We start from the raw sequence: 20,832 nt of genomic DNA on the forward strand, positions 1-20,832 counted from the left end.
ATTTAATGTCCATTACATCACTTACCAAGCCACAAAGGGTACCATAAATGCTAAAACAAGGCAGCAAAGGAGACTCAAATTCAAAATTAACTCCCTTGTGGTATGAGGGCATTACACCCCAGACTGCATCTTGCTCTTGAATTAAATCGAACAACTCTACCAATCCGTTAATTCATTGGAATTCTGTACAGAAAAGAGCCTTTTTGTTTCAGAAGACTGATTTCATTCATCACTTGGCCATCACAGGATGAATGAAAGGTATTAAAATGTGGGAGAGTCAAACCTTGGATCACAGTCTACTAGGGCAAAACTAAAATCTGTTCTATACTTGAATTCAGGAGCTATTCAGGCTGGGATTCACGTTAGCTATGTTAATTCCTGACTGCCTATGGCTTCGCACTTTCAGCCACTTCTGTTTTGTGTCTGACCAGACGATTTTAACATACTGAAAATCAACTGAAAGTTGCAAGGGAGCAAAATTAATAAGCACAGGAAGTCCTCAATCTGCTCAGCATGCGTGCATAGCATGTTGGCTGCCTACCACAGAAGTACTGCCTTATTATCAAATATAAGGGGTTAAATATAAACTCTGTGACAACCTCTATGTATTCTCAGTCGTTGTAAATGTGGGGAGGGAATAGGAAACACTTCACACATCGTACTTTCCGCTTCTAATATATTTTTGAGTTTTCTAGTGCAGCCTTTGCTTGGATGTGTAATCACTGTGGAATGGCTACTATACCCTCTTTGCACTGCATAATACTTTCCCTTCCTCCTTCTGTAGGATTCCTCATGAAAATAGGCACTTTGTGCTTTTGGCCCTAAGGACAGAACATAATGTACTGTCTCTAGGAAAAAAAAAAAAGTCATTAAAACATTTTCCACTACTTAGAAAGAAAACAACACACGAAGTACTACTGTATTTCTTTTATGCGCATGACCTCATAGATGCATGTGTGCATCCATACACACACACAAATGTATTCAATTCAGCTATTTATAGAGCTGTGTAATTTTTCCTGGCTGAAGTTTTAGTGAGCTTCTCCTGATGGGGTTCGGTTCACACGGTTTCCCAGTCTGTTCACATTGATGGAACATCCCCTCCCAGTTCCAGCCTCCTCCCAGGATCCCATTTAGCATTTTGCCAATGACACTGTCCACTTGCTTTACTGGACTCATCAGGAAAAATACAGGGGTTTTTCTTTCCCAACAAGCTGTGTGTGTTTTGCCACTTTTCCCTACAGTCTCCTAGAGGCAAAACTCACAGATGCAACTGAAGCCTTGGACAACCACCCCTGTTTTGCTGATGCAATATTCAGCACATTTCATAAGTTCATAAGTTCATAAGGTTGGAAAGGACCTATAAGATCATCTAGTCCAACCATCCTCCTATCACTATCTCTACCCAACTACTAAATTAAGTCCTTTAGCAAAGAGGACTTAATTTAGTAGTTGGGTTTTTCAAGAGGGTCTTAGCAGAGTTTCACAAGCCACTGAGCCTTGATAAGGACTTGCTGCATTGACTGTTTTCTCATTCCACTTACAGTGAGATGAGAGCAGACACCTCAAGGCAGGGAAAACTTTCTCATCCTGAAGCTAATCTGCTGTTTGATTTCCCCATATGTCATCAAATGCATTTACCCCAGGGTGAAGGGTGCCCCCGGCTGATGTGGGACAGCTGGTTCTGCAGGGATCTGCACCAGGGGAGGTTCAGGTTGGATATGAGGAAAAATTTCTTCTCCAAAAGAGTGGTGAGGCATTGAAACAGGCTGCCCATGGAGGTGGTGGTGTCACTGTTCCTGGAGCTCTTCAAGAACTGTGTACATGTAGCATGAGGGGACATGGTTAGTGGGCATGGTGGGGATGGGCTGACTGTTGGACTACATGATCTCAGAGTTCTTTTCCAACATTAATTTTTCTATGATTCTACTTTATCTCTTCTCATCTCTTCCTGGCTCAGCCCAGAGAGGCACAGCCTACCTATACAAAGGGCTGAGAGGCACAGCTCAGAAAGTAAAAAGCTATTAAAGCAAAAACCCATGAGGCAGATTACAACTTATGTCAGACTTCTCCAAATTTAAGTGTTGATTGTTCAAAATTTATGTCTAGATTTTTCTTAAGAATGCAATTTCCTGGCACATGGTACAAGTTACTCTGGACCTGCATGTCAGCACAGCAGGCATCCTGTTGCAAAGGTTATTATGGAACTATTGAATGTTTTCATGCCAAATTTGTCCAAATTAAACCGAAGGGAATGGAAACACTTTCCCTGGATAGGTGGTGGTTGTTTTAGGTGGGTTTGTTTATAAGGAGAATGAAAGTTACAGCTAAATATAACAGTAGATATATCATAATATTGTCTGAGAACTTGAATAACATGTCATTCAGCCTGTGTGCTGTGGAAAGAACATTAAGGTCAAGTCTAAAATAAGATCAGTGACTGTTTGACAATAGAAACATGTAGGAGGTAGAACAGGAGAATTTTCCACATTTTTTTAAATGACATTTTTCTGTAGGAAAAAAAAATTTGCCTGTCTTGCAACAGGTCTGATGTAAACCCCATAAAACTCATAGCAAAACATGCTGTTGGATTCAGCATGTTTTTGCTCACCCCCTGACAAACCTGCATTAGTCATTTGTGCCAACTGTTTACTTTTTGCATTATACTCAATTTGGAAAAAAGAGGAGGCTTCTCTGCTGCATTTTTGTTTTTCAAGACTTTCACTTTCTGCTTCTGTCCTCTGATCCTGCTCCCCTGGAAGTCAATGACTTCAGCAAGGCTCCTGCTATGTTTTAAAGGTAAGCACATCTGTGTTTGCAACATTGGGGATCTAGCAGAATTCCTGGCAAGGTCAAAAAGAGGGGGAAAATAACGGAATAAAAGACCCAAACTACTACTTTAAGTACCTTATAAAACACACAGCGTCCTTTTTCACTTAATTCATCCACCCAAACCAGGGCTTAAGCTATGACTTCAGGCACCTGGCATTTCCAAAAGCAAAACACCAGTGGGATGCCAGCTCCTCCAGAAAGCCGAGAGACCTGTAGTCCAGCCTCCACGGGGACTCCCAGCACTCTCCCTTCTCCATCCTCCCTTCTAGTCTATTCACTTTGAAGTACAGTTAGAGCCACCTACAAAATGAACCTTGCAGAACCCCTCCCTAACTGCCTCCCTGACATGAGCCCGTGGCTTAAAAGCAAAGGCAGAGCTGGGAACTAATCCAAGGCCAGGGGCTGATGGCAATGCCCACTGTAGGTGCTCCTAGGATCTCCAGGAGGAGGATCTGGGGCACAAGAGGGAGGTGCAGAGCACAGCATCCTCTCGTGCCTCGCCCAGACCACCTGTGGGCTTGGCTGCTAGGCCCAGCTGCAAAGAAACTTCAGGAGCAGGAAAGCTGCAGGAGCAGGAAAGCAGCGGGAGGCCGGCAGCCACCTCCAGCCTGACCTCTGGGCAGAAATGGTCAGAATTAGTAACATGCTGAGGGCTGGCACACGATGGCTTTGACCCTTATCTATCCCGTTGGGAACACAGCATTGTTCTGGCCCTATTAACAATAATTTGCATGTTGTCTAATGGCCCCGGGAGCGAAAAATAAAAATAAAATGGGTGGCAGGCCTTGAGGGAGGAGAAGAGGAAATGGGAGCGCTGCCATGTGTTTCTGAGAACTGGCAAAATAAGAAGGATGACTTGCTTACGGAGCCAGAGGTAAAGCTAGTCACTGAAAAGTTATTTCATATCTAATGCGTCACTCACTCCCTGCTGCCACAGCATTATACACTGAGAACCTGGGCCACTCAGCTGCACAGAAGAGCTCCTGTCCAACTGACCTGGCATGGATCTTGACCGTAGGACATTTATTCCGGAGAGATCTTGAGCCTCTCCTGAAGGCTGATGAGGATTTTCTCTGAAAAGAAGGGCCTGAACTACAGGGATAGAGAAATGGGACCTCTACACACTATGTTCCTCCAGCTCCCTCAGGGCTTTGCTTCTGACAGCAGCCAATAGCATCAAATTGCCCTGGTTTCGGCCATTTTTGTGAGAGGTCTTTCTTTAGGGATCAAAATGTCCTTAAAAACAAATGCTGGTTGTCCGTTGCTTCCAAGGGAACAGGTAGTTTATTTCAGCTGTCAGTGATGGCAAACCAAACAGCTCCTCTCTCACTGTCAGTTTTAGCTCTAGGCCAGTTATTAAAATTAAAGAGTTTCATTTGTGAGAATGATGTATTTGTGTCTGCAGGGGGCAGAGAAGGCAGCAGAGAAGGGAAAAAGAAAGAGCTTTCTAAAACAGACCCTAAGCCCATTTACACAGTGTAACGGCATGCCAACGCTGTGTCTTCACTCAGCCCACTGAACTGTCACAACAGCCCCAGCCTGCAGGATGTGTTACCATACACCCAAACATCCTTCTCTCTAGGTTGGAAAAAGAAAAAAAGTAAAAAAAAAAAAGCAAAAAGATTTCCCCATCGATGGCAAAATAAATATACAACATCCTAGTGAAACAACCACCCTTAGAAGTTAAAAAGAAAGGTACAAAGAAATGACTCAGTGGGTTTTCCCACCACTTGTAGCACGCGGAATGGAGGGTCTGCCCATGTCCTGTATGACACTGGACACCACTGTGTCCTGGAAGGGAACTTTACCACACTGGAAAAATAGATCTGTCAGCCGCAATGGGGCCAAGATGCCATGCACTCACTCCAGAGCCAAGCAGGTGATCCTTTTACTGCAGGACCTTTTGCAGATAGCCATGAGCTACTGCAGAAGCATGAGTGCACTCCAGGTTTAGTCATTTATTTGCAGCCTGATTGCCACCTGACAATTTGATGGGGGGTGTCATTTCCTCCCCTCCCGGTGTGGCCTGCTGCTGCATTCCAGCTGGAAATGAGGAACGCATTTCCCTCTGCAGGCTTCAGAGTGATGCTGCTATTTATTGCTGTGTGTGAGTGGGTCTGGGCAAGGAAGAAGGGAACAGGCCAAACTAGAATTTGAGAACCTGTGCCACGCAGCTGAATAGAAGAGCTCCTGTCCAACTGATCTGGCATGGATCGTGACCATAGGAAGCTTATTCCAGAGGGACCTTGAGCCTCTCCCAAAGGCTGATGAGGATTTACTCTGAAAAGAAGGGCCTGAACTACAGGGAGAGAGAAATGGGACGCATGCTAGGTCTCCTTCTGGATTATATCTGGAACCTTTCGCATCAATCAGCAGAGTGGGATTAGGTATTTAGACATCGTAATTTAGTGTGATTTGCTAGATGACTTCAGTGAGGGGTCTTTGGATGTCTCTAACTGAACTGAAATTTGCAGACACTTGGAGCACAGCTGAGGACTGACTTTCCTTATTAATGAGGGAGTCTTCTTCAGTTTTTTCAATGCTGTATATTACTCGAGCCACACAAATGTTAACAGTCAAGAAATTTTACTGATGACTGAACACTGATCATCTTATTTTGCTAAGTGAAATGCCAACACATTTACTACTGCATAAGAATTCTCCCTTGAATAATTTTTAATTCTCCTTTTTTACCTAGAAAAGAAGACAAGAAATAGGGTCTTCTCCTACATCTTATATTGCACACTCTGACTATATGTTGAGTTTTCTTAAGTTCTTAAGTAAGTTTGTCTTAAAAGACATCAACAAAAGCTACTCCTTCCTGAAGACACAACATAGGACTCCTGGTGCCGCAGAAAGAGGCGTTTTATCAGCCTCTAGTCCCAGGACCTGTCCTGACTCCCCAAGGACTCAAGGAGGTCACCCCAGAACACGCAATAGGAATTTTGCCTCATAAGCTTCAATTCAGAAGGATAGCTTAAGACCATGGTCAAACCCAAAGTTTTGATTGTTTAAAACAAAAAACAAGTTCTGTTTTTTTTTCTGCTTATATCTCAACACTTACTGAGGCTTGCAAAAGGAAGCAAAAGGACAGGTGTGCACAAAGGCACTTTGCATCTCTGTATGCAGCGTAGCTTATTGCTGCTTTCTCTGAAGTGCTATAGCTGCTGTTACAGGAACATTTTTTGAGAATGGAAAAGGAAAGAAAATTTCCTCCATAAAATGCCTGATGAACTGTGCTGATACACAGAGGAAAAAAGAACCAAAGTTGTAAATTGCCATTCCTCATGTTGTTTGTCCTTTTTCCGAATAGAAACTACAGACCAACAGCTGAAACAGATCTTTTTAATCTGTTGCTTCACAAACACTCCAAACACACATCCAAACAGCAGATTGGAAAAAAAATAAGTCTAAGTTCCATTTCATTTTTCCTTCTTTCTTCTTCCTTGCCTCTTTGGTCAAACTTCATCACCAGGAACTCTCACCACTGAACTCACTTGGTCTTTCCTAGGCTAGTGAGCTCCAGCAATGACAACATTCAATGCTATCCGATTTGAATGCTGTTATCCCAATTATATTGATTAAAATATTATTTGAAGCCCAAAGTTACCATGGCAGGTATTCTGTTCAATATCTTATCTTGTATGACTTTCTCTCCCCACAACTAAAAAGCATCAGCCCAACTCATACTATGGTGTTTAACGCCATATTTCCCAAACCTGCAACAATGCATTCTAGCAAGATCACTCATTTCATAGCTGGGCTGACTGAAAAAAAAGAGCCCTTAACGATCTGTCCCAGGTCAAACAGTTCACTCGGTGCTAGCAACGTGAGTTTTGACTCTCAGCAGCATTCTCTAACAACCAGGTGACAGCCTCTGCATCACCACACGGGGAAAACTGGGACTTTTTCTTCTTGACTGTAGCTGGCACACATACTTAAATGATTCACTGAAGTACCCCAAAGCCCTCCGAGTTGGCTTTGCAGATAGCAAAATGGAATTATCCGTTTGGTTACTCGTTAAATAAAATAGCAATAAAATTATGTACGCACTGAAAGATGTTGACTGTTTCCTCTAAATAGCAGATCCTTAACAGGTCAGTGCGGGAGTAAATCCAGTGGTGTGGCACGCATAACTAATAGATAACTATGAAATAACATGCCCTGGAGAAAGGCCTACCCTCAGCATTTAGTGATCCAATTTCACCAGCTAAAGTTAAATTTATCCCATTTCATCAAGGTGTACGACTGCCCTTCAAAGGAGTATTATTTAAACTGGAGTTCAGACATTCCTCTCACCCTTAAGAATACTTAAACCTTCCTTTAACCCAGCTTAGTACTTCCCCTCCAAAGCTCTCCCATGGAAACAGCTACCAAAAGTTAACCATGCATCGCAGAAAAGACTATTTTTTTTAATGTTACTTAAAAACTTGTGGCTTTTCCATTTGATCTTATTTTTCTTGCCGCATATACAAAGTAAACACAACTACAATTGTCCAATTAAGTGCCTCTTCCTGTTCCTATTGAAGTCAATGGCAACACTTTCTAAAATCAGGTTTGCTTTCTTACTCATTAGCTGTAAGATCCTGAAACCTGCAAAGAACTTTCCAGTGAGGGGAATTTAGCTAAGCCTACCAATAGGCAATCGCTGGAAAAGCAAACCAGCATTAGTATGAAATAACAGAAAATAAATTCCAGACTTTTAGATGCATTTGGAAAAGTTATCTGGTTACACAGTCTTTCAAGAGCCAAAAAAAAAAAAAAGAGAGAAAAGAAGAAAAAAATAGAAAAGCCATCAGACTGTTAATGAAACTGAAAGCCAGAGTAAAATAAAAATCCCTCAAATCTGTCATCAGCATTTGTGTTTGCCAAGAAGGCCTGGATGCTATCTATCTGCGGAAGAGAAGATTTATGGCACCGCACACCTTCAACCATCCTATTATTATATATGAAATGGAAAATAAAGCAGGCCAGCTCTGCCCTCAGAAATAATCAGTATTTTGCTGCAGCTGAGGAACACGTGTTATCACCATTGCCAGGTCACCAGGTACAAGCTGCCATGAGGCACTTGTACATACATTAAGACAAAACCCAAATGATCAGAGCTGTGCTCCACCCAGTGAAGGGCGAGAAGGAGCACAGCCACAGGCAGGGTCTGGCCCCATGCAGTTCGGTGGGACCAGGAATAAGCAGGAGCTCATTAGCAGCTCTCCTGGAGGCTGTTGCAGGATGCTCCTGACAGCACCGCTATGCCAGCAGGGCAGCTCCACCCAGGGCCAGGCCCAAGCTCTGCTTCCCACCACTGCGTGATCCAGTGGCCTTCTCATGGGGATCCAGCACTGGTGGAGATGGCAGCAAGCACAGCCACAGCTTTGCATCATGTGGCACTAGCAATTGGTATGGGAAAGGAATGGAAGGGCTGAGGGAAGCTAGGAACCACCAGCTGCAGGTAGAGCAAGAACAACAGAACAGGCAAACAACCAGAAACCACCTGAATGAAACTGTGCATGGGGAGCAGGGAGCTCATTCTAGTAGCTCGTGATCAGGCAGCTGCGTTTTCATCAGAACACTCACATGCTTCACCTTCATAACTAAAAGGGATGAAAACACAATAGCCAAAACAATTAGAGATCTTCAACAGCCAGCTGGACATGGCAGCCTGCTCTGAGTAGCCCTGCTTGAGCAGGAGGTAGACATGACTTCCAGAGGTTTAAGGTTCCACCTTAAACACACTGCAGTTCTACAACAAGCTCGTGTTGCCATTGGAGATCTGTTATTTAGCCCTACCTATCGTGCCATGTATTAGTTATGAGTCCCTATTGCCAACTCACATTGTAGCCACCCTTGCCCTAGGCCAGAAGCTGCAGTGTATGCCACCACCAGCAGGGGAAGGCCACCAGCAGCACAGCCAGAAGGCACTGAGGCCTGCAGGGCAGCCTGAGCGGGTGCCAGTAAAGCCAAAGGAGAACAGGGATGCAGTAAAGCTGGCCCGTCTGCATGCCAGAGACCAACCATCACACAGGACCCAAGCCACAGTGAATGTTTCTAAATGACAGCCAAGCATTGCTTCCATCTCTCCATCCACTGCTCTCTACCATACCAGGTCCAACAGATCCTAGAGCAGTGCAATGATAACCCACAGGGCTTCATTTTGCTGCTAACACGGCTCACAGTCCTTGCATTGCATTAAAGAGTCCAGGCCCTGCTACCTGGCTCCTGAGAAAAAAACTCCTGCTCCACACACACATTCACACACTGCTGCGCCTGCCTTGGGCCTCTGCCCACTCCTAATTGCAAGAGCAAAATGAAAGAATTTATTTTTCGGCAGAGCCAAGGGAGCATCTCAAGAGGGGCCTGCCCCAGTGCGGGCAGAGAGCTGACTTCTTTCTCAATATTGAACATAAAGCACAATTTCTTAATAGGATTGCTGTTTGAACTTCAGGGTTCTCTGCAAGAACAAGGCAAATGACATCACCTCCACAACCGATACCAGTGACTCTGAAATTGTAAAGGTCACAGTCAATATATTTATGTAAAGAATAAAAAAAAGAAAAAAGATGAGACTGCTGAAAATATATGCAACCTAACATTGTCCCGGGTTACACAGAAAGCTGTGACAGCTAAAAGGGACTGGGGAACACCAGTCATTTTCGCTTTCTCTCCTGGTTCTTTCCTCCCTACTGCCACGCAGCTTCTCCGCAGAATGGATTTCTCTCCAGCAACATGAAAAAGAAAAATATTTTGATAATATTTTGAGAATTCAATTATAAACCCACAAAGCCACAAAAACTGGCAAAAGGACCTAGAAGGTGCAACACTTGAAACTGCCAATTCATTTACTTCACTCAGTGGATTTCAGATCGCTTCCTTTCAACAGTCAAACAGCAACTTGGGGTTAGCCCCAGAGGGGATTCAGCCGAGTCAAGGCCTCTCCTGCCACAACCCATGGCACCTGTGTGGCCGTAGGGCCCCACTATGTGCAAGACACACAGGAAAAGCAAAGCCAAGGTGCTGAAGACCAACGTGGCATTGGTACTCATGCATGGGTTTCAGACGGTTGCCTCAGAAAGCACACCAGAGCACAGCTGTTGGACATCTGGCCTCTTCCTCCTCCACCAAGTGAAATCTCACCCCTGCAGAACAAGGAGACCTGATGCCAAATGGGAAGACGTACTGGCAAAACCAACAGCCATCTGGGAGGTGAAGCCTCCTGGAGATGCTGGAAAGGCAGGTGTAAAATCCCATAGGCTGTAGGAGGTCTAACAGGAAAACCTTGAGAGAGGGCTCTAACAATGGAGCCGCTAGGCAAAGAAGTAGCTTATCCACGGCCACATCTGTGAACGATGCCAGCATACATGTGATGATGGCTGGGCAAAGAGGATGCCTGTTGGGTTTGGAACCTGTGCTGTGCCAGGTGGTCCCCGTCTCCCGCACAAGGCTGGGGCCATTCCCAGCTGGCTCTGGTAAAGACTCATAGGAACATGAGGCACCTAGAGGAAGCATGCCATTACTGGCCAACTATGGTCCACCAGGGGTCCAAATCCTCCTCTGTATCTGCCCTGAACTGTGGAACAGAATAAAGAGCTGCAATCACAGAACAGAAATGGATGGAAACATACAACTATCACATCCCTGGTTCAAACGACAACATTTTAAATGGTTTTTTTTTTAGGTTTTTTTTGTTTTTAATTTTCAATACAACACTGCTTCTCTCACCTGGGCCTACTTAAATTAGCAGCAAAGATTTATCCTCTGAAATGCACACAATGGTGCCTGTTTCTCCTTTTGTAGTTCCCCTATTCTTCGCTAAGTCTTGCTTTTTCTTGGAAAGCTCATGGAGGAATCGTAGAACAGGTTGAGTTGGAAGGGACCTTAAAGATCGTTGAGCTCCAGCCCTCTGCTGTGGGCAGGGCTGCCACCAGCAGCTCATGCTGCCCAGGGCCCCATCCAACCTGGCCTTGAGCACCTCCAGGGATGGAGCACCGCAGCTTCTTTGGGCAGCTGTGCCAGTGCTTCACCACGCTCTGGAGGAAGCTGCGCATTAAACTCCCAGACCCCTAGCGTAACAAAGTTGCATGCCCAAGGTGGGAACCTGTAACTCAAGTCAAACACAGTCACTCCCCACTACACCAGCTGCGCCACATTTGGTATTCCCTTCATCAACTTGAAAGCCACAACACATGCTAGTCCACTGCAAAGCCTGCGGTTCTTCAATTAAGATGTCAGGCACTACAGAAGAAAATGAAGCCATTAAGGTGTCAGTCAGAAAGCATACGTTATACTGGGGACCACAAGATTGCAGAGATGAGCTGGTCCTCTTATTTCTCGTGTAACACAGGGAATATGTTATTAGTCCAAAGTACAACGTTGTGGCATTCTGACCTATGTGAAAATCTTTAAAAGCTGCACTTATTTGCCACCAGAACCACAAGCTCACAATACAGCCTTCAAACAGGCACTCTCCATCTGTTGCTTGTTCCACGGTTTGAACAAACCCACGACACTGCGTGCTGTCAGGGCACCGTCAATCCCCAGGCACCACCAGCAGTAGATATCTCATGACTGGTGAAGTAAGCACTCCATCAGTTACATCCCCTTCCAACCTGTATTCTGATGTCCTTTTTTTTGTTCTCTATTTTCAGAGAATCATAGAAAACCTTATGTTGGAACAAACCTTAAAGATCACCCTAGTTCCAATCCCGTCTAGTTCCTTGAAATAGAAAGGAAACATGTCCTTCTAAAAAGCAGGATTCAGAGCAGACAGATTAATAACAAGGACACTTCAGCCCAGCTTCAGAGTTGGTGTAAACCCCAGGCCCACACAGCACCCTAAAAGCTGTCCAACTTGCTTGCTGCATAACGTGCTTGTGACTAACTGTGACACGCTCTCCCAAAGCCATGCCCCGCTGCCACAGCCTCATGACCACACACTGCTCCTCAACATGCCAAGAGAGCACCCCGTGACCACAGCAGGCACCAGTGCTTGCTCCAGGATCATGGTCAAAAAGGGGATCTCATGGACAATTACACTGAGGTCCTACAAAAAGCGGTCACCTACAAGGTGAGCTCCAGAGAAGCCATTGATAAACTGCCTTGAGGTTTGCATGCAGAGCATGGTGCAAGTGCCAAGCAGAGGACCTAGAGCTTTGCAAACTGTACTAAAGCATATTTTCCCACTGACGTATCCTGAAAACTTGAAAAAGAAAGGATCCGCTGCTGTGCCATCCTTTATTTCTTCTGGCTGCAGACAGGATCCGAAAGGCTGTGCCTGGAACTTCGTTTCAGTCTTTAACTCTTTGTAATGAACCAGAAGGTTCCGCATGTGCTTAGCGAATTGCTTGACTTGGAGGTACCAACCCTTCAGGCAAAAGCCACTGCAGGGCATTAATCTGTACATCTTCCACATATACACTGCAAGTAACACACAGCAATAAACGGCATCACATGCATTACCCCGAATAAGGAGCTTTTGTTTATGAGAAACTTCAATAAACAACAAATTGGATAGGAAGCATCGTTGCCTTTTAAAGGCATTTAGTGTTTCCAGTCTAAGTTACTTCTAAGCACAGAGAATGAGCTCCAGCGTTTGCCTGCCTTGGCCAACGATTCCTGCTAACACCTGTCCTTTCATGGTCGCATTTCTGCTCATCGTTGACGTTTCCCCACTCACACACTGCACCCGCAGGACAGCATCTCAGCCTGACCACAGATCGGATCCAGAGCTCGCTGCAGTCAGCAGGATGACTTCACTGGCTCTGCAGCGAGCTGAGGGCCCCAGCTCTGCACACGGGCTTCCAGCCTGGATTGGGACTTATGCACGAGTAAGGCATCCCAGCCCAGACATGCAAGCTGGAAATCCCTAACCCTTTCACTGCTCGCGTTGCATCTTAACCGGCGAAGCTCTCCAGCAGCTTGAGCTCTTTACAGATTTATTTTTGTTTTCCTCCCAGTGCCTGCCTTGTGAAAAAAAAACAATAGCAGCAAACCCTCGGCACGCTGACGTCCCTGCGCTCTTGTGCCTTGGCTCAGGTGGGCTCAGCAGAGGAAAGGCAGCGTATTTGAAGTTAGTTAACAGGGACAGAAAACATGGAGACCACGTTGAGTCTAACACCAACCTAGCAAGGAACCAAGCACTGAAAAGTTAACACTTTGCAAACAGCAGCTTTACAACCATGCTCACTGGGGCCACATGAGCTGTATTCCTTCACACATACCACACAATGCATTCTCCACAGGAGAATGCTCCTGGAGCCCGCATGTCCAGTGCCAGGGGACCAGCACTCACTCCAGCACTCACTGGAGCCGTTGTCCTCCAGTACAAACGTTGCTCATCTCCCCCAAAGGCACTGATATCGCAGCCTTCATATGTACAGCAGGTTTGGTTTGTGGGAGAGCACTGGGACCGCATTTTGTTACGGTATATCAATTAATACAGGAAATAGGAAAGAAAAACCCTCCCACTTCCAATGGGGTTATTTATTTTGGAAAGAGAGAGAGAAAAGGGAAAGGCACTTGACTGACCACGAGCATAAAAGCTGTACATTCTCCCTAAGTGGAAACCCTCCCGTTCTGGAGGATGCTAAAACCAGTCCCAGCCAGAGGTGATTTCTACCCTGGAAACTCCACAACAAACACCAGTTTTTTCCAGAACAATCCCACAGAAACATCTCCCAGCACCTTTGGTGCTGAGACAAAGACAGGTTTTAACACTGGGCGGCACGACCTCTACCACAAAGCAGCACCCATGGTCTAGCACCGGTCCCCACTCTAGCACGTCACCTCGAGGAGCACACGGGGATGCCCACAGACCTGGCTGCCACACCGCCGCATTAGGACCCAGCCACAGCCGGGCTCACCATCAGGATGGGAGAGGAGGGAGCTCTGATGGGCCAAACCTTGTGTCCCCTGCACTGACGTGACCCCATAGCCCACCAACCACTGTCAGAGGAGAGCAAGGCGCAGGCACATACCCATCCTCCGTTGTCCTGGATCCAGTTGTGCAGGTGCCGGTTCAGGTACTCGGTCATCCAGGTGGCAATGTTGTCCACCAGCGGCGACATCTCCCGGTTGACGCTCTCGACGCACATCACACCACCAAACTCGAAGAAGGCGACGATCCGGCCCCAGTTGACCCCATCACGGAAGAGTTCCTCCACCACGGCCACGAAGCGGCTGTGGGCCGTGAAGGGCGTCAGGTGCAGCTGGCCCGACATCTGGGCAAAGTCCCTCTGGTAGCGGCGTGAGAATTCATCCCCAGCCTGGCGCAGGGCAAGGTGGACACCAGGAGGAGCGGGGTGCAGCCCCTCAGCCGGGGGCACCTCGCTAGCAGCAGCCGAGCCAAGGGGCTCGGGGCGGTGGTGGGAGGAGGCTCCAGCAGCAGCCACCACATCAGGAGCAGCAGCAGGAGCTGGGGCTGGGGGCACAGGCGGCCTGTCCTCTCCGGCGGCCCAGTCATAGCCCCGCTGCGAGAGTTTATAGTGGATGTACTTCAGCACTATCTCGCGGTTGTCGTAGCCTCTTCTCCCGGGGTGAGCCATGGTTTCCGAGGGGAAGCAGCGAGTGGGAGGGGGAGAGGAAGGAGAGGCGCGGGACGAACCCCCAGAAGTAAAGCAGCCAACGGTAATAAAATTAAGAACGGCAACAGTTATAATCCAGTTAAGGTGTGGAGCATGGTTTCATTCATGGCGAGGCGGGGGGCTCTCAGAGGGACGCGCGTCTTCGCAGTGTTGCCTCCTCAGAGTTGCCTCCTCAGATGGAGATGTGCGGCATAAATACGTTTTAAAACACGGCGAATGCTTTACTCCCAGACGCACGTTTATTACTTATTATAAATCTACTTGAGCAACGCTTCCTCCTGGGTGTCAGAATACATGTTAGAGGGTGTTACGCTTGCCGGGAACCAGGTGCACGTTGCCCCGGTGCTGAGATTCCGCGGACACAAAGGAGTGGACGGGCACGCTCTGTCACAATGCCGACACGGGAACCTCGGCACCGCTCTGTTAAGTTACACAAACTAAATTTCCTCTGAAAAGTACTTACTCGGGGCTATAAATATGTTCCTCTTCAAGTTTCCTCTGCAAAAAAAAAAAAAAAAAAGAACCAAAAAATAAAACCCAGCGACACGAAAACCCAAACATCCCAAGTCTTCAGGAACGCGACGCTTTGATGCTTCGGGTCACCGCGGGGATGGGGACGGGACCCAGAGGCGGTCAGCACGCTTGCCAGTGTTTTTCCCCGGGCATCTCCGGCGATCTGTCAGAGCTCAGCGATCCCCGGCCCGGAGCCCAGCCGGGCGAGCGGCCCCGCGGCGACGGCAGATCCTGGAGAGCAGACGGGGAGCATCTGAAGGCAGGCTGCGGCCGAAGCGCTCCGCTCGTCCCTCCAGCGCGACGCACCGACAGCTGCATTTACGTAGTTTCATTCAGACCCCGATCGCGGGAGCCCAGCGCTTCCACACGCACGCACGCACACGCACACGCATTGAAAAAAAAAATAACAATCGTAAAAAATAATCACAAAATAAAAATAGAGAGGGATACGTTTCAGAAATTAATTCTTTTTCACCGAAAAGAGCCCGCTGAAAAAATAATAAAAATTAAAAGGCAGAACGCTTCCGACCGCGGCTCCGGGCAGCGGTGCCATTTCCCAAGCAGCTTTGTACCGCCGAACAGGGCCGGCTGCGCTGCCACCGCTGCGCCGGTGGGGACCGCGGCCGCTGCCCGCCCGCCGCCCGCGCAGCCCCGCGCACCGCCGCCTCCGGGCGGCTCCTCCGGGCGCTCCGCGCTGCTGCTGCCGGCAGCGGCTCCGGGCGGCGGCTCCGAGCGGCGGCGGCGGGCGCGGGAGGGAGCTCCCGGCGGCGGCGGCGGCGGTGGCGGCGGCGGGGGGGGTTGGGGGGGGGAAGCGGAGCGGAGCGGGGGCGGGGAGAGGCGGGGAGGAGCGGAGCCCGAGGGGGAGAGGCTCCGGCCCCGCGCGGCGCAGCCGGGCGCGGCAGTTTCCTAGAGCTCCGCCTCACGCTTCATTCAAGAAAAGGGGGAAATGGAAGGGGAGGGGTGGGGGGGGGGAGAAGGACGCTTAAAAAGAAAAAAAGACAAGGCCTGGGCCCGCCCTCCATCGCGGCGCGGAGCGGAGGGGGGCGGCCGCCAGCAGCGCCCCGAGCTGCCTCTTCTTGCAGCGGGGGAAAGCGGTGGGTCCGGGCCGCTCCCCCCCTCCCCCCCGGGGGTTTGCTTGAAAATAATTGAACAGCCCGCGCGCTGCTGTTGCCCCCCAGCGGCCGCCCCTCTCCCCGGGCCCTCCCACACCGGTCCTTCCTGAAGGCTGCGATCCGCCCGAGGACGGGTAAAGGCCGAGTGGTGGCGGGCACAGGTACAGCAAACTTCACAAGGCAAGATAATCCCTTTGGAGTAGATAGATTAAGGATGCTCTGTCCTCACTGGCTCAGCTCTTCTCTTCGGCAGTGCCAGATCCCGGCCTTCTGAAAAGTCCAATGAGAAAATAGCCGTCACACGCTAGTACCAAACACAGCTGAGACTGCACCAAAAGCCTCAAGAGAAAAACCCTGGGAACTGCTTACTTGAAGCGAGGGCATTAAGGATGAGTCACTGGAAACAGACTGTGCCGTGAAGAATGACAAAGTGGACTCAGTTAAAAAGAGCAAAACAAGATGATGTACAGTGCAACAGCCTTTCTGTTCTTAACGTGGCAAATGGTTTGCATCTGACCTGCCTTAAAACCGATGACAGTTTCACAAGTTTGCATTACGGTACTGGCATTTACCTCATGGGGTCAGCCAAACCAAAAGCGGCACACGCAGAACAAGCCAGCACGAGAGGCCCAGGATTTGACAAGGGACACGGAATAAGCACGTGAAGTCTGTCAGGGAATCACTGCTGTGTGCTTTGGTATCCCAGAGGCAGCAGCACCCATGCCATGCCTCAGCCCAGGGAGGTCAGTGTGGTGGGACACCTTTCTTACCCACACTTGGGCAGGGTCCTGCAAAGCTGTGCTGGTCCTTGAGAGCCTCCCAGAAGAGTATTTAAAGGGGCTGCTGTAAGAAAGAGGGGACAGACTCTTTAGCAGGCTTTGTTGCGAAGGGTGGTGAGGCACTGGGACAGGTTGCTCAGAGAGGTGGTGGATGCCCCATCCCTGGAGACTCTCAAGGTCAGGCTGGACAGGGCTCTGAGCAACCTGATCTGCTGCAGGTGTCCCTGTTCACTGCAGGAGAGTTGGACTAGGTGGCCTTTAAGGGTTCCTTCCAACTCAGACAGTCCTGTGATTTCCTAATGGTTCATTACCTGACCATCTGCAAGAGAACATCCTTCTCCCAGCATGCTTGTATAACATCAACAGGACCTTAACAGCAATCCCAGTTCCCGGTGACCTGCCACCTCTTACTCCTTTTGCTTGTGGACAACCGAGTTGTATGAAAGCAAGCAATTGCTGAAAGGACTGCCCGAGCAGGCATGACGCAAGTGTGGTGATACATCGCTCTATGACAGGACTCAATGTGAACAAGGACAATGCCTCATTCCTCACTGCAAATCTGCAGAGATTTCCTATTCACAAATAGATAACTTGGAGGGGAGGGGAAGGGGGAAATAAATCTGAGTAACCCAAAAGTAGAATTTAGTGGACAGCCAAAGAGTTCTTTCACTTTATGATGTCCTAGCACAGCTTCAATATGTTTTTCTCCTGAAAGAGCCCACTTGGAATGCATCCTCAGGCAATCTGCACCTATGAAAAGCACCGGGCTGCTCCTCACACAGCCAAGGGCACTGTAAATGCAACTGGTCTACCTTTCCCACCCACAGCCTCACCTGGGTTGCTCTGTTCAAGGCACTGTTTCTCCTTCTTGTGCCAGCCTGTTTGCTCTGCATGCCCTTGTGCCTGCAAGAGCTGCCTGTTCTACCATGCAAACCCATCCTAACTCACAGTAGCTATTGACCGCGTGACCTCAGCCATTTGTTTCTGTCCATGAGACCATGACACCTTCACCAAACTGAAAAAATGCCTTGAAAAGAATGCTCTTTTAGTGCCTTGCATGCGTGCGTTAGCCTTCTCTCAGCTGTGTCACACCATTTATTGCCACTGCTGCCTCAGCTGTTTGGCTCCAAGTGCTGCCTATAGCTGTCAGCCAGGCAGCAGATAGGATTTACAGTATAAAATGCTTTCTAAAAAAGACTTTCTGCATGTAAAATTCTCTATATAATAGAAGCATTGATGAAGAGTAGATGTGTTTTTCTCATTCTGAACCAGGACAGGGGCAGGTTAACTGGAACAAATGAGCACTTCTTCACTGCACATTCCTGAAACAGAAGATTGCCTTTCATCCTCCCGGTGTTGCAAATGCTACAGGTGTGGAGTGGATCCTTCTTGCCTGAAGTGCTTGCAGAGCACAGAACGCTACTGTAAGAAGTTTGAAGCCTGCTTAACCTACAATTAGGGTTTACTTCATGGGGCCTTTAGTTGTGCTTTCCAGGAAAGGCAGCAGCACAGATGTTTAGACAGCATCTGGTAGATCCAAACAGCTCCTGCCTTTCAGCTCCTCTGACTGCACTCATCCCTCAACCACCCTTACTTCTGTTCAAGACTGAAGGCTGGAGGGAAGGCAGAATGGCTGCACCCAGCTCGAGCTACCAGGCACCATGGACACCTCTTCCTTCACACACAGCAGCAGGGTCTTAACAGTATCAGAGCCGTCCCACCACCTTCTGCAAACTGCTAACACATTCTTGCCAGTTCTCTTTCTGCTATGGAAAAAATAAAAAGGAATCAAAGAGCAAATTGCTCCATCAGAACAGCAGAAGCATTCCTCCGTTTCAGCACAGAGGAATAGGAAATAAGAACATGCTGGACAAATGGGAACTTTTGTCTCATGAACTTTTTAATTACTTCTACAATTTTCTCAAAGTTCAAACAAGAAAAAAAGATTTGATTAAATACCTTGGAAGAAAAAAGACCAACTCACCTTCTTTTCATTACTTCCTTTGAATCAGCTTTAAAAAGCATATTTCCCTACCAAGTAAACTGCAAGCTGCCTAGGGCATTTCAAATTCTTTCAAGACCTGTTGTAAACACCATTTACAGCTGTTACCTTTACAGATTTAACTCTTTACTTTGACCAAAGAAATTGCTTCTCAGTGCTTGGGAGCATGATTGTATTCGTTTTGTATTGTTTCATATTGTTTTACCTCCTTGAGTTTGTTTATGTTTCTCTAGCAGCACTACTACAGAATGTGCTCTTAGACAGAACTCAGAAATGTTTAAAATTAACTTGGGGATTTCCCCCTGAGCTGAAAACAATCTTGTTTTTGGCTTTGAAAACTAAATTTTCAGACTGCCTTGGTGGCACTGTACCACCGAGCAGGTTTCATGCTGCAATCTTCATTCAAGATTCCACCAAAAACAGGCTTCCCAAAACAGCTTTACCAAATGCTTCTCTTTTTCCCTTTTAAGTTTGACATGCAACATTTGGATTAAAAAAACCCAACACTCTATTTCAGTGCAAGTTTCTGTTCCAGAAACTAACAGCATCATTTCCTCTCCTCCCAGCCCAGCACCACCAAGTGAGTAAAGTCTTCTTTATCACCAATTTAGTACACGGAGCTTGGAAAGCAAGGAAACAAAGAGGGTAGGAGGTGTGGCCAAGGAGACACCTCATTTAAAAGGTTCTGATCTCATGAGAGTCTCCCCCAAGTGACAGAAGAAAGCAAGTGACTGAAGGTTTTGCTGTCAGCTGTGGAGGACACCCACCTACTTGAGTGTGCTCAGTACAATCCCTGCACAACCAAACAACCCTACCGGGTAGTTCAGCTTCTTAGCTGAAATCTGAAAGGGTGCTTTCTGTTTGTTGTTTCATTTAATATACAAAAATCTCTGTATTTTTATGTTTCAAAAATGCCTACGGAATGAAGACTGATCTACTCTGCCTGCTACTTCTATTGAAAAGGAAAAATAAATAAATAAATCGGCAGCTCCCATTGCAACACGGCCACCTTGCATTACAAAACTTCTAATTATCTGCCTAATGAACACCAGGCCTCATGGCCTGAGAACACCAACCCCCTCAGCTTTACAACACGTTTTGCATAGCATGCCTCCCTTTACCTGTTACTGATTCAGGAGGATAAATCAGTGAGAATGGCTTTCTGAAAGACTGAATTTCTGTTGCTCTGGATTTGACAGTAGCTATCTTCGAGATATTTCTCCATGACTGGAGTTATCCTAAGAGTTAGCCTTTCACTCAAGCTGAAAGAGAGTACAACAATTTTATATACAGGTTCACATTCATCAGTGTCACAGAAAGACAGCCACCCAAACTATTAGGTATTTCTATTGTTTCCACTAGAAAGAACAAGCACCACCTGGCTCATCAGAATTCACAAGCGCTTCCAGAGGGCACAAGCACTAGTTGGTTTCTGGCAGCGACTCCTACAAGAAAAGCAGATTTTATCAATATAATGCCATGTTCCAGTATCAATTTAATGCCCCATCCACGTTCAATGACACTACTGAATGGAGATCTTCCCAGCTTTCCCCATTTGCCACACACCTCTGCCAAGGCTGCCAAAACAGGGGGGGATGTATTGCCCCCCGCCCTGTGCTCCTGCAGAATTAAGAGGATCCCACTGAATTAATCCCAGATTAAAAAAAGAAAACCACCAAGCCTTGCAAATGAATTTAGCTGCTGCTCTTCATCCCTTCAAAGAACTACAGAGCTATAGGTTTTGTTGATCTTTCCATTTATTTTGAGAAATATAAAATATGAAAACTAGTTTACAGTTCTGGCACAAAAGAGATGAAGCAATAAGCACAATGTTTCTTTTTACAAATGGTACTATGAATTTTTACCATTGAAAAGTGCCTAAAGTTTTTCACAGCAAATAAAGTTTACCTATATCTTTTGTCTTAGTAAATTATTAAATCTATTTAAATTGCACGTGGAACACCTTGGTAAAGTAAACTATATGTGCAGTTATAATAAACCTGTGTTTAAAGCAGACA

General features: G+C 47.2%; 1 protein-coding gene across 2 annotated transcripts in view; it reads right to left on the reverse strand.

Moving 5' to 3' along the window:
• The window catches only part of BCL2 (BCL2 apoptosis regulator), an 85,494-nt gene extending 70,929 nt beyond the window's left edge, over positions 1-14,565 (reverse strand). Inside the window, exons 1-2 of one of the 2 annotated variants that reach the window (XM_065753144.1) lie at positions 13,803-14,565; positions 6,206-6,599 (exon numbers count right to left, since the gene is read on the reverse strand). In XM_065753144.1, the coding sequence (XP_065609216.1) occupies positions 6,585-6,599; positions 13,803-14,369 (582 nt within the window). In that variant the 5' untranslated portion in view covers positions 14,370-14,565 and the 3' untranslated portion in view covers positions 6,206-6,584. Of the gene's footprint in view, positions 1-6,205; positions 6,600-13,802 lie in introns of those variants that run through there. The other variant, XM_065753143.1, reaches the window with a different exon arrangement.
• Between the last annotated feature and the right edge of the window lie 6,267 nt (positions 14,566-20,832).

Source organism: Cyrtonyx montezumae, unplaced genomic scaffold (assembly GCF_038088225.1).
Source record: "Cyrtonyx montezumae isolate F1298 unplaced genomic scaffold, pur_monq_1.0 scaffold_8, whole genome shotgun sequence".
Lineage (NCBI taxonomy): Eukaryota > Metazoa > Chordata > Aves > Galliformes > Odontophoridae > Cyrtonyx > Cyrtonyx montezumae.